The sequence below is a fragment of the Xiphias gladius genome, chromosome 9 (genome assembly GCF_016859285.1).
Source record: "Xiphias gladius isolate SHS-SW01 ecotype Sanya breed wild chromosome 9, ASM1685928v1, whole genome shotgun sequence".
Classification (NCBI taxonomy): domain Eukaryota; kingdom Metazoa; phylum Chordata; class Actinopteri; order Istiophoriformes; family Xiphiidae; genus Xiphias; species Xiphias gladius.
Genome location: NC_053408.1, coordinates 2072505 through 2089151, shown reverse-complemented (window position 1 = coordinate 2089151; position 16647 = coordinate 2072505). Strand labels below are relative to the sequence as shown.

Below are 16647 nucleotides of genomic sequence, written 5' to 3'. Positions count from 1 at the left end.
AAAAATACTGAGGTTCCATATGCTACCCTGTATATATCAAGAAGTGCATACATTTTAAGTTGTTTGTTTTTTTTTTTTTCTATCCATTTCACATCAACTCTCCATCTTTCCAGGGCACAGTCTCAGCTGGAGGATCCAGTAAGGAGCCCTCTGATGCTCAGAAGGATGATGGCATTTTCAAGGCTCCTCCTCCTCCTCCCAAGGTCACCAAGTGTGTCACCGTCCCCACAGATCCCTACCAGGACACCGTCACCACACTCAAATGCCGCAAAGAGCACAAGGAGGTACACACAAAATGTTCACCTATCCTGAATCTGTAGAACTCCACTCCGTAGTAAAAATTTTAAAAATATTTTAAAAAGGTGTTTTTTGCCGTGCTAAATTCATTCATCCTGTGTTTTCCAGCTGTATACAGTAGTCCAACATGTGAAGCACTTCAATGACGTGGTGGAATTTGGAGAGAACCAGGAGTTCACTGATGACTTTGAGTATCTGGCTACTGGTCTGAAGAGTGGACAACCTCTCAACACACGATGCCTTAGGTAAGAACCTGCTGGCACGCTCCCTGGAGGGGATGAACGGCACCCTCTCGGTGCACTGCTGCAGTGGTCAGCTTCTGGCTGTCCTAGCTCACTTTGCCTTCCTCTCTAAAGTAATTAAATATAGCATCAATATTAAGATATTCTTTTCCCCATTTGGTGATGCCGTGTGTTTGTGTGTGTTGTTTCTCCAGTGTGATCAGCCTGGCTACGCGCTGTGCCATGCCCAGCTTTAGGATGCACCTTAGAGCCAGAGGGAAGGTGGCTCAAGTCTTCAAAACACTCAATGACGCCCCACAACACCCGGTAAGGATCAGATACATCAAGTACCACCAGCAGTTCACTCTCTGTCAATAATATAATATATTTTAGCTTTTTTTAATCATGACTGATGTCATGTAGTTATTCCTACAGTTATACGCCCGAATGCCTGCCCACTTGTTGTGTATTTTAAAATGGAAAGCCTTTGGACCCTGTCAGGAGATGACGGGAGTTAGAGGAAATTTTTAGGTTATCTGTGTTCACCTGCTACATGGGGTCATCATTTTTGAGAGAATCCGTTGAAGGCTTACATAAATAGGAGCCAGAGTAATTGGCTTACAGCTGCGGCAAGCTCAGTGCAGGAGCCTCAGTGTGTTCATGAGAACATTTAAAAGCTTTTCTCATCGTACACCTACCCAGGTTTTTGAATATAAGATCTGTAAAACTCAGTGTGGATGAAATTATTCTGGATCAGCAGGGAAGGAAATATAATGACATTAATTGACACTATCATAAAAATTCAAATTCTCTTTAAATAGAAGCTTGTGGACGTTTATATGTTAAGTTTGAGGAAGTGGATTTTGGCTTGAGAAAGATAAATTTAAAAGGTGAAGTTTTATGGTAAATAATCTATTCTTTCTCTCTCTGATCTCTGCAGAACCTGGCTCTGTGTACGGCATCGCTCATGTACATTCTGAGTAGAGACCGCTTAAACATGGATCTGGACCGGTCCTGTCTGGACTTGATGATACGCCTGCTGGAGCTGGACCAAGACCAGGGGGGTGGGGCTGCGACAGACTCCACCCCTCAGTTCAGCGCCAGGGAGATCGCTAAGATGAAGGAGAAGATCAGGAAGCTCTGTGACACTGTGCACAACAAGCACCTGGACCTACAGAACATAACGGTACAGAAAACCGATAAGTGTGCCAACTTTAATTTAAAAACTAAGGCTGCTGGTGTTTAGTTTTTTGTGAATATTCATCACACTGGATCATTTATAACTGTTTTGTTGTCGGGTGGAAAAGCCTTGAAACAGCATTAAGGCAGTTGCACCTCTACACTGAAACCCCTGATTCTTTTAGCAGCTTTTCAGTCAACGTGACTCACAGCCACCCACATGTCAAGATATTTCTAGGAGCTCCACTGGAGCTGAATATCTTTTGTGATCTAAAACATCTAAAGTAAATATCAGGTTTAAGTGTCAGTCTTTCACACCCAAAGAGGGAAGGTGTCTTTCTAGAACTGCCATTGTGTACCACATAAAGCAATTTGTCCACCAAGAGGAAACAGACCAGAATGCACTGCAGTTATATCATAACAAAAATCACAATACATCACAAAATAACATCGAAGACTAAAATGTTACTCGTTGAGTAGTGTGAACTGATTCGTCAACGGTAGAGGTGTATGCTGACTGTCCCTCCTCTCTCCCTGTAGACGGGTCATTTAGCCATGGAGACGTTACTGTCCCTGACTTCAAAGCGAGCAGGAGACTGGTTCAAAGAGGAACTCCGGCTACTGGGAGGACTGGACCACATAGTAGATAAAGGTTGAATATATTATAAAGAAGTTGTATTGACTAAAAATAACTGATGATGATGCATCTGGTTTCTGAATGTGTCCATGTTTTTATTTCTGTCTCCACAGTGAAAGAGTGTGTTGATAACTTAAACCAGGAGGATGAGAAGGAGAAGCTGGTGTCGTCTCTGTGGGGAGCTGAGAGGTGTTTACGGGTGCTGGAGAGCGTAAGTACAGCACAGACTTTGGGAAAACCTGAAAAGCAGACCAGACCAGGGCTTTGTCTAAGTCCAGACTTGGGAGTTTACCGCAGTTCTGGGTTAGGTCCAACTTTATATGCAATTCTGTATGAATAATAGAGTAAGATTTTAATTGGAGCCAACAGGATCCAAGAACAACTAGTTTCACTTTTAACCTGGCAATCAAGACAAAAAGTATATTAATTTGACAACAAAAACATCCAATATAAAATAGCACATTTTGGGGAAATTTCTCCCATGACATGGTCACACCACCAAGGTTTAGTTGGACGGTAATGGTCCAGACATCTGCAGATAGAATTAAAGTTGGGACTGTGAAATGAACCTTTTGGAAAACCTTGTTAAAGTTTTAGAATTATGACCTACTTCCTTTGGGACTGTTCATGTCCAGCTTGTGAGGTCTGTTTGTGTAGAGGTCTGTCTTTTCTATTTTCAAATGGAGAGGTCCATCTTAGATTTAGGTTTAGGTTGATATGTCCACAGGTCTGTTTGGGTCAGGTACAATGTTTTGGACCCAAAAGGACTTTTAAAAGAGACCCCATCAGGATAACCAACTCAGCAGGAGATACCTTTAAAGCATATGTTGCTGCTTATTTTCCAGAGTGAAATGTCAATGTGTATTTCTTGTTGATAATCTAAAGTTTCAAAACTGATTTACGTTGTTTACAAGTAAAATGCCAAATATTAGTAAAATACTCTTCAAAATCATTAGTGAAACAAAAACTACCCTGTGGAAAACACTGAATATCTTTATTGTGTGTGTGTGTGTGTGTGTGTGTGTGTGTGTGTTGGAAACAGTCACACACAACACAAAAACACAACACACAACACAACACAGTCACACAAAGAGAACCAGAGCTACTTGATTGCCTATAAGGACTCCTCACTCATTGTCTCCTCTGCAAAGTGAGTAAACTTTGTACACAGCCCTGACCCCAGATGTGGGGAAAATGAAATGGCTCTGCTCAGTTCTGGATTCAGTTTCACTGATTTTGCATTGACTGTAGATCTGATCAACACCACAGTGCTGGTACAGTTGAGGCCTTAAATTTGAATGTATATAGCAGAACAAATTTTATCAGGTGCCACATGTCTGTCTGATTCTCTTCTCGCTCCGTGCCATCTCGTTTATCTTCTTTTCCCCTTCTCTTCTTTTGGCTTCTCTTCCGTCATCTTGTCATGCCTTTTCACTATGGAATTTTTTGCACCGTGATGGTCGAAATGTCCTTTTTAAGAAAACCGAGGACATAGTGAATACTTCCAATGAAAACCGACAAATATGTAGACACTTAACACTGACGTACGACTCTTAAATCCAGAACGTCCATATTGAAACCCAGATTGCTGTACTCTAGACTGTGTGTTTGTGTGTGTGGATCAGTCTGACTCAGTATGCCTGATAGTTATTATGCATGTCATTATCAGGGTTTTGTTGTCCCATTTCCTGGTTGTGACATCCTGTCAGTCATAGCAGTGACCTCTGACCCCTGAGCTTGCCCCCCACCATTGGCACAGCATCAGCAGAGGGAGTGGTCCACTGTGGAAGTGACCTGACCTTGTTTTTTTTTTTTTTTTTTCATCTCTTAGCTTCTTTGACCAAGAGTGTTTCAGGCACATATTCGGTGTTTTTGTTTTAAACTGATCTGATACAGTCGGTTTTGGCCAAATCTAAATTATTTTATGTTTTGTTTGAAAAATGATCAATCATTCTTAACTTGAACTGACACATAAATCATAACTTTCCACAAAAGTGTGTTAATTTGTTTAATTATTCTGTCTGTCACTGGGGTACGGATAGCTGGAAAGAATGTGCAGGCAATTATTCCTGGTTTTCTGATCACAGTATTACTATTCTGCGATCCGAGGGGCTGCTTCGGCACCTTATTTTGTCAATATCATAGAATAATTATGAAAAACATTTTTTAAATAACTATTTAAACACACAAACCCCTTTCTTTACCAGTTGCTGGTGAACTGGTGTTGCTACCAGGAATGGAAATTAATTAAATGATACTGATGTTTGAATGTTATTTAATGGACCCTTTTCAACTGTGACTCCCCCGTATTTCAGTATAAATCTTGGTCACAATTCTTTAATGAACAAACTTTGTGGCGTTTGTGTTTGTGGTATGTTGAAAACCGATATACTTCAAATCTGAGAATCGGCCTCAAAAAATAGTATCGGGCTGACAACTTAGGGCTGAATTAATTTACCTTCTCGCTCCTCCTCCTTCACCCTCTGTGTGACCGGACCTTCGCCCCCTACAGAACGTCTGCAGTGAGGGTGGGGGGTGAGGATGAGGGTGAGGGCTGAATGGGTCAACAAAGAGCTGCTGTTTCAGTGGGTGACACAGGCCTCAGTCTGAGCATTCAGCTGTCCTCTCAGTTAACTCGATTAACCCCCCAAACCACAGGGTGAGCCAGAGAGCAAGCGAGGACTGCCACCTACACTACACACACACACACACACACGCATGCACACACACACACACGCGCACTCTGAAGCTGTGTATTCAAATAATCTTTGCTTGAATAGAGTCCAGGTCTTCCTCCTCTATCATACACCTCTTTTTCTCCAATATTTCTCTATTATATTCTTTTCCTCATCTTTCACCTGGGTTCACTTTTTCTTTGCCTTTCTGTCTTCCGTTTCCTCCTCTTTGTTACTGTATATGCTACCCTCATTGTTTCAACCCAAACCCACCCTTCTGCCTCTCGGACTGTTTCAGCTGTCTGCAGGACTAATTCAATAAACTCCCGAACCACCCTATTTGGCAGCATACAAATGCACACAAGGGTCCTATTGCTTATTGCCTATCCTCATCTGCGTCTTTGCAGGAACCAAAGTTTCTTCTTTACGATGGAATAATATCTTTCACTTTTTCTATTACAACTTGGGCCTTATTTTGTAGTTTTGTCCATTAATTCTTTCTTAGCTGTAGAGGAAGTTCAGCCCATCAACTTCAACATGAAGAATAGAAATACTGTTGTTAATGGACTCTCAGTTGCCCACTTTTGTTGATTTTAGAAGGGAAATTTTACAACAAATTTTAACACATTTTTCTCTTCTGTAATTTTTTTTTTATCCCTCTCCCCTTCTCTCATCTCACGACATCCTGTTTTACTGTTGCCCTCCATAACCCACATTTAGTTTTCTGAGGATACTGACTCCTCTTTTCCCTTTTTTTTTTCTCTTAACGTTTTTCCTCTTTTATTTCCTTAATCTCACTTTGTCCTGGTGTTCAGGCTCTGGTTGCTGCTCTGTGTTCAGTCACCGCTGTCATTAAATTTAATCTAGTTATTTACACCAGGCCACTGACCTGCTTTGTCCCTTCTGCTGCTGCTGCTGCTGCTGCTGCTGCAGCCGGCCTCTGTGTGTGTGTGTGTGTGTGTGTGTGTGTGTGGGTGCATGAATGTGTGTGTGCTCATCGACACATCTTTCTGTGAATGCTGCTCTGTTTTATGATGGAGTAGTAAAGGAAAGAGAATCAAGTTGAGATAGATTCAGATGAATTCTGGATGTCAATCCAGTCTGTTTGTGTTGGTGATGAACGAGTGATTAAAATTACTTTTACTTCTCGTCTGATAAGACAAAATAAGTGAGTCCACAGAAACGCTGTGATTTAATAAAAATGGAAAAAAACCTCTCACACACTGCCTATCTTAGTCCTAGTTTGTTTATTTACAACATTTTGGTCCACATAACCTTCATCGGGTCATATATCTGAAGGTGTCTCTGTGTGTGTAATGAAGGTTATGTCAGGTAGACCAAAATGTTGTAATAAATATTGCAGTAAGCAATACAGTGTGCAGGATTCTTTTGTCCTCTCCACTTTTATAGAGATGGACTGCCCTCGGACACACCTCCTACACTGGTGTGCAGGGATTTTTTTTCATTTATTTGAGGACAGTTATTCTGTCAATCAAATCATGATCCTGTCTTAGTGTTTTTTGTTGTAAAAAGAAATTAAGTTCCATAAAAATTTGTTGGATCCTCCATCTTGTTTTTCATGTCTATGCACATCTCTTTGATACAAACACGTGAAACCTGTTAGCTTTTAATACAGGATGTTGTTTTGAACTGTTCTCCTTTCTCCAACTTTCTCCTCTCCTCCTCTCAGGGCATTGAGGAGGTGTGAGGAGATGATCCAGCGTTACAGCAGGGAGGTGAACTCAGATGGAGCCGTGGTGGGGAAAGCAGTAGAGAACTGTATGAGGGCCATCATAGGAGTCCTGCTCAACCTAACGCACGACAATGGTTAGGACACGCGCACTGAGCACACTAGAAGAAGAGAAATCACACTTTATTGCAGCTCATTGTTGCCCCATAAATATTTTAATAGGAGAGTTTAACTGGAAACCAAAAGGTTGACTCATTTGAGTGGATTGTTGAATTATTACAAACGGCTGACCAATGCTTGGTAACAGTACAAACTCATGCGTTAACCTGTCTGTGTGCAGAGTGGGGCAGTACGAAGACAGGCGAACAGGAGGATTTAATAGTGACAGCTCTGAACTGCGTTCTCAGAGTCCCTCAGTATCTTCCACAAGAACAGAGGTTCGACATCCGTGTACTGGTGAGTAACTCACAGGAACTGTAAAAAGGTGTAAAAGGACAGAAACTTTCTAACATTTAAAGTTAAAATGACTGGCACATTACTAACAGGCAAGGGGACAGAAGATAAATTCATAACTTTGATTGTATGTATGTTGTGTTCAGGGTCTGGGCTTGTTAATCAATCTGGTGGAGTACAGTGCCAGGAACAGGTACTGTCTGATGGAGATGGAGATGGAGGGAGGTCAGGGTCCTTGCAACTCCACCGTCCTGCTCAACCCCCAGCACCAGGACATCGCCAGTACCGGCCCGCTGAGCGCCATTGCTGCACTCGTACAGGTACACAACTCCTTTGTGTTTAGGCCACACAAAGAAGCAGCTACGTATCACTCCAGAGAGGGGCGGCAACTAATATTTATTTTCATGATAGATTATTCTGTTGACATGTATTCTTTTGGTTTACACAAAAAAAGGTCAGAATATAGTGGAAAAAAAGCCAATCACATTTTCCCAGAGGCCAAGGTTACATCTTCAAATCTCATTTTTTGTCATCAGTCCAAACACTAAGATGTTCATTTGACAATGATATAAAACAGAGAAAATCAGCAAATCGACACGTTAGAAACTTGAGCCAGAGGATGCTTGGAGTTTGGCCTTGAAAAGTAACTTAAAAAATCAAAACAGATGGCAAGGCAATTTTCTGCTGATTGATCAACCAGATTTAAACTGTTCACCACCAACAGAGGAGGGACTGAGTAGTAAACCAACTGCTGTAGCTTTCAGCTTAAAGGAAAAACCTGCAAACTGCCGCCTTGATTAGTTGAGTTTATTTGACAATAAGAGGCAAAATTTACGTTCAAAATAGGGAGACAAGGAGCTGGCTGAAAATAAAAATGAACCTTTTTCTCTCTGTTTCATTCACACTACACAGATACTGTATTTTTTACACCTAAAAGAGGAGCTTTTCTGAAACAATCTCTGGACAGGTCTTTCCTCTCTTCCCACTGCACACTGTTAAGTGAAGCACAAGCAGGTGCTAGTGGCTGCCTGAGAAAAATTTCTATAATCACATTTACATTTTAGACTGTAAATGAACTGTCGTATTATCCTCAGTGCTCACAATTCGTCTCATCTGTGTTTTCTTTGCTGCTGTGGCAGCTCAGTTTCCCATGAGCGCCATTAAAGCTTCATTAAAATCGAATCATCCCATCTAATCAGATTTGGCTGATGCTCTTATCCAGACTGACTTCCAGTGAGGTCAGCAGGAGAATCAGCAACAGCAGCGTGACGACACAGAGACTAACGGGGGCTAAGAAACGAGAGGAGGGGCGGAAACGGTTTCTATTGTCTCAGTATGAAAGAATGAAAGAGAATAGAATTGTTTACTGGGGTGAGATTTATAATCATGACAGAAGATGACGCTGTACATTTATATGTACAGCACCTTTCAAACACAGAGGAAATTCGAAGGGCTTTACATAATGTTCCTGGAAGAAATGCCTTCCAGGAACATTACACAACACATGACGTTTAAGATCCTGAGGAGATTGGTTCCACCACAGTAAAAGGATTTCAAAGGATCTTAATAGATTAATAATTAGTGAACTCTCACTTATGCATTTACTTACATGCAATTTTGACAGAAGGACAAAACAAAGGTGCTAGACTTGGTTTACCAATGAAACTGTGCGTGTGGTGGCTGTTCTGTGCTGCTGGTTTGCTGCAACCACTAGTTTTTCCCATACAAAAGCCGCGGGAAACACTTACAACCTAGATAGCCTGATGAGATAACAGCAAACGGGGTTTGTCTTTGGTCTACCTTTCACTCATCAGCACTAAAATGTAGAATTTTAGAATTTCTGACTTTGGCACCACCCAGTGGTGGTAAATGCTGACCTGCTACAGAGGCTTTGCTAGCCATTGAGACTTTAGTGAACCGTCTTCTTGTTCACCTTCCTCAGCTGTTCCTCCAGCGGGAGCGGGCCGCTGTCCTGGCCGAGGCGCAGACTGATGACCTCATCAAGGAGGCCCCGAAGACCGCGCAGGACCAGAGTGGGGAGTGGCAGGAGATAGGTGGGGAGATTCAGTGGGTCGCCAACGACAACGACTCTGACAAACAGGATGACAGCAAGAAGAATAAGAAAGACGAGGAGGACGAGGAGCTGGACCTCAACAAAGGTACAACTTCAACCAGACTCTGTTGTTTTTTTGTTCTTTTTTTTTCTGCCAGTTTGTTGATTTTAAAGATATAAAATAATTCATGAATGTTTCCTCCTCCTCATCATCATCTTCCTCCTCCTGGCAGCTCTGCAGCACGCAGGGAAGCACATGGAGGACAGCATTGTGGCCTCCTACACAGCACTGCTGCTGGGCTGCCTCTGTCAGGGGAGCCCGGTGAGTGACGCACACAATTACTCACTCGCACAATAAGACAGATGCTAGATTTAGTTGTGATGCACCGATGCATTTTCTCTGCTGAGACCTGCTGTTGGTCAGTTGTGGAACTTTTTTACATGTTGCGTAAAACTACACAGTTTTTCACTTAAAGTTCATTTGCTTTTCCTAAACTCAGTTAGCCTCAAGTGCACTGTCAGTTTTTCAGATTCTTTGTATTGTGTACATCCTATTTTTTGAGTCGCCCTGTGCCTGTTTCTGTTTCTTCACCAGTTGAATGTGACTACTGTGAGAGAGAACCTGCCTAAAGGAGATTTCTCCATCATGACAGAAATGCTGAAAAAGTTCCTCAACTTTATGAACCTCACTGTGAGTCCCAAGTTTCGTAATCCAGTTTCACCTGTGTGTTTGGGACCTTATTATAAAAACTGTTTTTAAAAAAACCTAAATGCTTAAACAAATTTAAACACTGTAAAATAACTTGATAAAAGAAACGAGAGAGATACGGCATATCCATAAGCTGAAAGTCAGATTTACGTCTTCGAACCAGCCGTGATAAACAGTCCCAACGTATGTTCCATCAAATGTTTTTACATGTACAACAGTTTCTGTGGAGGTGTAATAATTTTAGAAATGACGCTTTATATTTCCTGAGAAGTTGACTACTTTTCAGCTGCAGCCACATTTAATTTCAAAGTGAAAATACAGTTATTTTTTACAACTGGAAAAAGGCCCAAAAGCGGGTAGGGGAGGGATGCCAGGCAATACCCAGCCCAAGACTCATATCTAAAGTGGGAATATCCCCATAACCTTGAGGAAAACCAAATGATATTAATAAAGACAAGGACGATAGAATCAGTGATTACTATAAACCTTTAATGAAATGCCAAGTCGATAGTCAGCAAGTTCTGCATCTTTCTCGAAATATCAAATCATTGTTTGAAGTGAAAACTTTCAAGTGAATGGTCTGATGTTATAAAACACATGACCAATTTTTTAATGCACTAATAATGAGCACAAATGTAAATAGAGGAAACAATTGTTATAGGAACTATTGCGCAGATTGCCTAACAAAACAATATGTAAGGCCGAGAAACGATCTCACATTAAATTAAACTTAGTCTGCAGTTTTAATGAGTAAAATTATCCAATAATAAAGCAATCTGTAATTTAATTAAACTGTAAAATCTGTGATCAGAAAAAATGACCAGTGAGGTAATGGGAAGGATAATTATTGAATAAATTAATGAAATGATTAGCAGGTTACTTGAATTAAACAATCACTCTGTCAATGACATAATGAGGGGATTAGTTTTGATGGACTAAATAAATGGGAATAAAATGATTGGTATGATTCATGAATTAATTCATGTGATAGAGTGAATGAATCCGTGAAATGATCAGTTAATTATAATTATTGAACAGTATGGTGATCAGTGGGTACTAGAAAGCCATGTCCTCAACACAAATGAGTGTGTTTGTGTGTGAGAATAGGCTTGTTGTATGCAGATAGTTTTGTGTGTGTGTGTGTGTATATATAACTGACCTCTACTCTCTCTGCAGTGTGACGTCGGCACCGCAGGACAGAAGTCCATCTCCCGGATCATTGACTATCTGGAGCACTGCTAGAGAGAAGCCTTTCTCATATGACACACACAGAGACACACAGAGACACACTCACACCATGACCATCATCATCACCTCAGATTAAGTTCACTGCTGGAAACGGGCGTGTTGCTTTCTTATAACATACACATCTTCATCATCATCTTCCTCTCCGTACGGTGACCATACGTTCTCCTCATCTTCCAGTTAAAGGAACTTTCCACTGTTTTTCATGGTTTCAGCGATGGAATCTCCATCAACGCGATAACTCAATGAAAAGGGAGTTGTTTTTTTCCCCTAATTTAACTTCACGAGGCACGATGGCCTCAAACATCAACAGCCCAACCCAACTCTCCCACCCGCTGTGATCATAGTTTATTTTACTTTGATGAAAACTACAGTCCACTTGGGTATTTTATTTTTATGTTCATGCTTCTGCTATTTGTAAAAGTTGCTCAGAAGGTTGAGAAAAAGTTGCTTTTGATAAACTTCCTTTCAAAGTGTCTCCACGGTTGAGGTCCTCTCTTACCTGCTCAGCCCGCCCTTGTGAAAACACCCCATCTTTGTATCAGTCGATGGCTGATTGGAGTGAAGCTGTCATTTTCTCCAGCCTGCCAGCCCCCCTCTGCTCTGCTCCTGGAGCTGATAATCATCAAAACAACTCAAGTGTTAAACAAAAAAAAACTGCGGACCAATATAATCTCTTTCTTTCTTTGCTTTGATACTGATGACCTTGACTCATTCCTGGCTACCTGGTTTCTCTCATGCTGTGTTCGTCTTGTCCTTTTTTTTTTTTCTTTTTCTTCTTCTCTTCTGCTTTGACCTCTCGGCTCTGTCGGAAGGAGGCAGTTTGAGGCCTACAAAATCAAAAATATTGATCCTTTCTGGCCAAAGAGCAAAGCAATGGCAAGAGTTCAGGCCCTGAATTGCAGACCTTAGTGAATTTAAGGTGGTATTTTAAGGTGTCTGTTTTTAGGTGTCTGCATATAACCCGAAATCTTCTCTCTTTGGAAGCAAGAGCTTTTCTTCCCTCTTCAGCCTCTGTAGCAATCTAGCTAGTTTTTAAATCAGTGGTTCTTCTGGTGCCGTTATTAAACAGAAACCTCTCCCATCACGCCGAGCACAGCCCAGTCAGTCGGCACACAACAACACACCTGAGACTAAAACAGAATGACCCTCGAGGTTGTTAAAACTCTCTGGAAACTTGGAACGACCCCCCACCCTCCCCAAAAGTAGAAACTTTTTCCTTTCAAAGAATCGATCGCCCTCTCGCTCAGCATCAAAGCTTTGTGTCTCGACGGGACCCGAGCCCTCCGGACCAGAACCTGTCCTCCTTCAGCTCCTTTCAATTACCGCCCATGTGTGTGCTCGCCACTCGGAGAGGGCCTTCAATTACAGCACAAAGGCAGCCGAGCCGCCCTGGTCTGAGAGGTGAAGACGAGCTGCTTTTCTTTGGTTTTGAACTGAGCCACCAACAGAGAGGCTTTCAAAGATCCAGTCAGTATTTTTCCTTCCTGTTCAGTTGTTTTTGGACAGAAAGACTTCAGCTGTAGCTGATAAATCCCGGAGTACACAGTTTGCAGTTATACTTTATGGAAACTCCTTCTCTGATCCTTTTGACACTTTCAGATCTAATCTGTCCAACACTTTACAGAAAGGAGTTTTTCCGTGAAGTGCCGTATTTTTAATTCCCAGAATGCAGCAACCTCAAGAGGAGAGTGAAGGCGCTGGAAATTTGTAAATTGTATGATTAGTCTTGTTTTATTCCTCTTTGGTGGATTTCTCCCTGTCGGATCATTGAGCATCAGTCCAAAATGGCAACTAAAGAAATTCCCAAAGCCCGTCCTTCAATGCTTTAGATGTTTGAAACGTTTTCAGATATCAGTCTCGAGGAGAAAAGATGAAGGATTGAAGTGCAAAGTACATCAGCAGCTGCAGTTTGTCAAAAGGCTTAATGGGGATTTTCGGTCCTTTTTTTTTTACATTTCAGTACCACTTTCTGATATAGTGTATAAGTTGTTACTAATGGGTTTATTAATGTTAAGAAACCATTTATTTTTTATAGATCACTTAAAAGCATGAATAAGAAGAAAACCTTTAGGTTGCCACATTGTGAGAAATATCTGCCTGGTGTATCCTCCTCCAGTATGACGCTCATACATACACTTTATAAATGCTTATAAATGTTAAGTTATTAATAAAAGGTTATTTCAATAATGTGGCTGTAGCAAGATAAAAAGACAAAGTTAAAAGCCCTTTCTGTTAAAGGGGCACTCCAATGGTTTGGCATTGCATTTCCCTAAGGTTGGAGGACTCGCAAGAGATGGATTACAAAGAGAGTGGTCCACATCGAAGCAGCAGAGGCTGAGATATCCTGACTTTTAGTCCCTACTGTGGGTCAAGCTCCAGAAAGTGACTTTCCTGCCTCCTATGGCCATGTCGCTCCAACCCCAAATCCCCAGGTTGTAACGCTGACTTTCTGTTTTGAGGTTTTAAGCTTCGAGCCCAGTCTGCGATAACCCTGATGGCATCACTATGACTTCTCTGCGGTTAATTTTTCAGACTTTAGAAAAATCATTTCAGAGCCACAGAAGGCAAATTACAACTCTTTTCACAGCCTGAGCAGGACTAACCATGACGAGTAAACTGCTCTTCATGCTTATAAATGGTGGAGTGCCCTTTTAATGGCTTATAACTAAATCACAAAGCATTGGTAAATGATTTATTAACATCACTAAGGCCATTAGTTACAACTTATAAACATTTTGTAAAGGCTGCCGTATTAGAAAGTGATACCAACTGTTCTCGGGTCTGTCTTGTTCGGCAGAGCAAATATTTGTGAGGTGAGGTGTCAAATATGAGATACGTTGCTTCCTTCTTGAAAATTACCTTTTTTTTTCAAAAATGATCCTTTGCTTAAGTTTAAGAATTGATGATTCACTTTGCAAGTGAAGAACGACCATTACGTTGAGAATAAAAAGTGACTAAATAGTTTTGATGCTTTTCCCAAAAACAAATGTGACATATAAAAAAATTATTTTGGAATAGAAGACACAGTCATCTTAGCAAAATAGCATTTTAAAGTTTTCAGTTCTAATTTGTGCCTGGTTAAGTTCGAAGCACATGTCATCAAGCATGTTCATGTTCATTATTTTGTCTGTTCCTCTGTGATCGTTAACACACTGTCTCATACACATTATCTCATACACACACACAGAGTTTAACCCTTACACTCCTTTAAAAAAAAAAAAAAGATAAAAATAAAAAAAAGTTTACAAGAGCTTTATACACAGACGTCTGGAAGAATGAATGGAAGAGCTTTTTGTACATAGTTCCTGTATATAGATTGATTTCCTCATGTAGGAGGAGAGCCTGATGGGTATTTGGGGTGGGTGGGTCGGGGTGGGGTGAGGGGGGGTTAAATCTAACTTTAAATTTAGACCGGTAGACTCTACTTTTCTGAATCTGACTCTATTTTTCATTTTCTAAAGCCTTTTCTCCCAGTCATGTTGTTGTTTTGGACAGACAGAGAGCTTCTTAACAAGCCAACTGCAGGAAAACTTGATCTTTGTACCAATTTGCAGACTGATGTCTTTGGTTACCTGTACATAATTTTAAAATAATAAAAATTGCTACTTTCAGTACTTCTTGCTCTGTCTTTATGTTTGCTCTGTGTTCCCATTGTGTTTGTTTCTCAAAGAATCGTCTGCCCCGGAGATAAAAGAAAATCAACTTTTTTTGGTAGAATTTTGGTGTAAAAAAAAAAAAAAAAAAATTCTTTTACATCTGCTTTTTTTTCAGATTATTGAAAAAATAACTGCTTTTTTTTTTTTTTTTCAAGAAAACAAAGCTTAACTACAACCTGCTTGGTCATTAGAAAAAAACACGTTTCATAATATAATATCAGAAATTCAAGGTCTTTGTTTTGCTGGCAAGAAAAATATATTTTAACACGTACAAATACAGTTTTACACACAAGGCCTCTCAAACACTAAAACACATAATACATTACAAAATGAGGAATCTCGGAGCTTTGTCCTTTTTACTGCAGGACAACAGGGGACAAATCATTACAAAAAGTAGTGTAGGTAAGTAGGAAAAAGTCTTTCATTCAGTTTTTAAATGTCCCTCGGTCCCGCTCATTCTCTCCCAAATGTCCCCATCATAACTCCTCTGTGCGTGCCGGGCTGCCGCTGCTCTTCCCGCTGTGAAAGTCCTTGACTGGCCCCGATGGCTCCCTTGCCAGCAGCGCGGTCCCCTGCGAAGGCGGCGAGGCCCCCGGGGGCCGCGGTGCGCGGGTGGGTACCGATTCTCCGCAGGCGCCCTCCTGGAGCAGCTCGCTGAGGGTGGCGATGTAGATCTGCGCCATTTGGAGAGTCTCCGATTTGGAGAGCTTCTTGTCGCTTTCCAGGTTGGGGATGACGCTCCGGAGCCGGTCAAAGGCGACGTTGAGCCCCAGCATCCTCCTCCTCTCCCGGGCGTTGGCAGCGAGGCGTCGCCGTCTCTGCGCCCGCTCCAGAGCGCACTTGTCCGGCTGGAGGTAGTGCAGCGCGCCACCGGCGGGGCCAAGCCGTAGCTCGACGATGGCGCACGGAGGGTCTCGGTGATCGCAGCTGCCTCTGGCGCGCTCTGCCCCCGGTCGCTCCTGCCCACGACTGCGCTGCAGTAGAGCGTGGATATCGGCGTGGAGAGCCGCCGGGGCCGCGGGGCCGACGCCTCCCTCCGGGTCCACAGGGATGAAAGGCGCAAAGAGGCTTTTACGTGGCGGCATCGCTCTTCTTCCTCTGAGCAAACTTGTGCCAAAGACCAAACGCGGTCAGGTCACTGAGAACTTCAACTAAATAGCACACGTTCAACTTTGCTCACTTTGATGGGTGAATTTATGGACATGGTGGCGGCGGGGACGCGCAGTGCGTGCTCCGGGGGCGTGGAGAGGGTCGTGTGCTGCCTAATGAACAGAGCCAAAGTCCGCTGCAGGAGGTCTATTAACCAAGTTCATCAAAAGAGGATTAGAAGCGTCTCAGTGCGCTGCTGTGGGCCGATACATGGAGGCGGCCAAGCAGCGGAGCAGTGCGTCCAAGGAGGAAAGGAGGGTAGGGAAGATGAGAGGAAGGATGCGAGAGGTACATTTAAAGGAGAGTAGATTATAACCTCCGTCCCGGTTCCCTTTGCTTCATGATAGAAAGTTCAATTGGATCGAACTCTCTGCTAGAAAGTTTTTAGTTTTGGCTCCTTCAGGGATCCATTGACACCGTGAAGATTAAAATTAGCACTAAAACATTCTGCAAGAGGAAACTTCGAGGTGTTAAACTGACTTCAGCTCCACTCAATTCAAACCACAGAGGGTTATGTGAGGGTGTGGGAAGATACTACAATAAAGTCCTTTAATGACTCCACCTGTTACAGAGGAAAGGTAAAAGTTCAGCAAATGGAAAAGGTGGTACACAACAGTGATTTGTATGTTGGAGGCAAGGAGCTACTGTTACTGCAACGGAGGGATTTGGTATTCTACAGT

The 16647-nt window shown here is 42.1% G+C and overlaps 1 protein-coding gene across 1 annotated transcript in view; it reads left to right on the top strand.

Moving 5' to 3' along the window:
* The window catches only part of LOC120794205 (wings apart-like protein homolog), a 35084-nt gene extending 20699 nt beyond the window's left edge, over positions 1 to 14385 (top strand). Inside the window, exons 7-20 of the mRNA XM_040135020.1 lie at positions 114 to 284; positions 406 to 542; positions 734 to 845; positions 1459 to 1704; positions 2238 to 2349; positions 2448 to 2554; positions 3417 to 3484; positions 6700 to 6836; positions 7040 to 7155; positions 7299 to 7472; positions 9095 to 9311; positions 9439 to 9527; positions 9801 to 9896; positions 11091 to 14385. Of these exons, the coding sequence (XP_039990954.1) occupies positions 114 to 284; positions 406 to 542; positions 734 to 845; positions 1459 to 1704; positions 2238 to 2349; positions 2448 to 2554; positions 3417 to 3484; positions 6700 to 6836; positions 7040 to 7155; positions 7299 to 7472; positions 9095 to 9311; positions 9439 to 9527; positions 9801 to 9896; positions 11091 to 11156 (1848 nt within the window). The 3' untranslated portion in view covers positions 11157 to 14385. The remainder of the gene's footprint in view (positions 1 to 113; positions 285 to 405; positions 543 to 733; positions 846 to 1458; positions 1705 to 2237; positions 2350 to 2447; positions 2555 to 3416; positions 3485 to 6699; positions 6837 to 7039; positions 7156 to 7298; positions 7473 to 9094; positions 9312 to 9438; positions 9528 to 9800; positions 9897 to 11090) is intronic.
* Positions 14386 to 16647: the final 2262 nt, after the last annotated feature.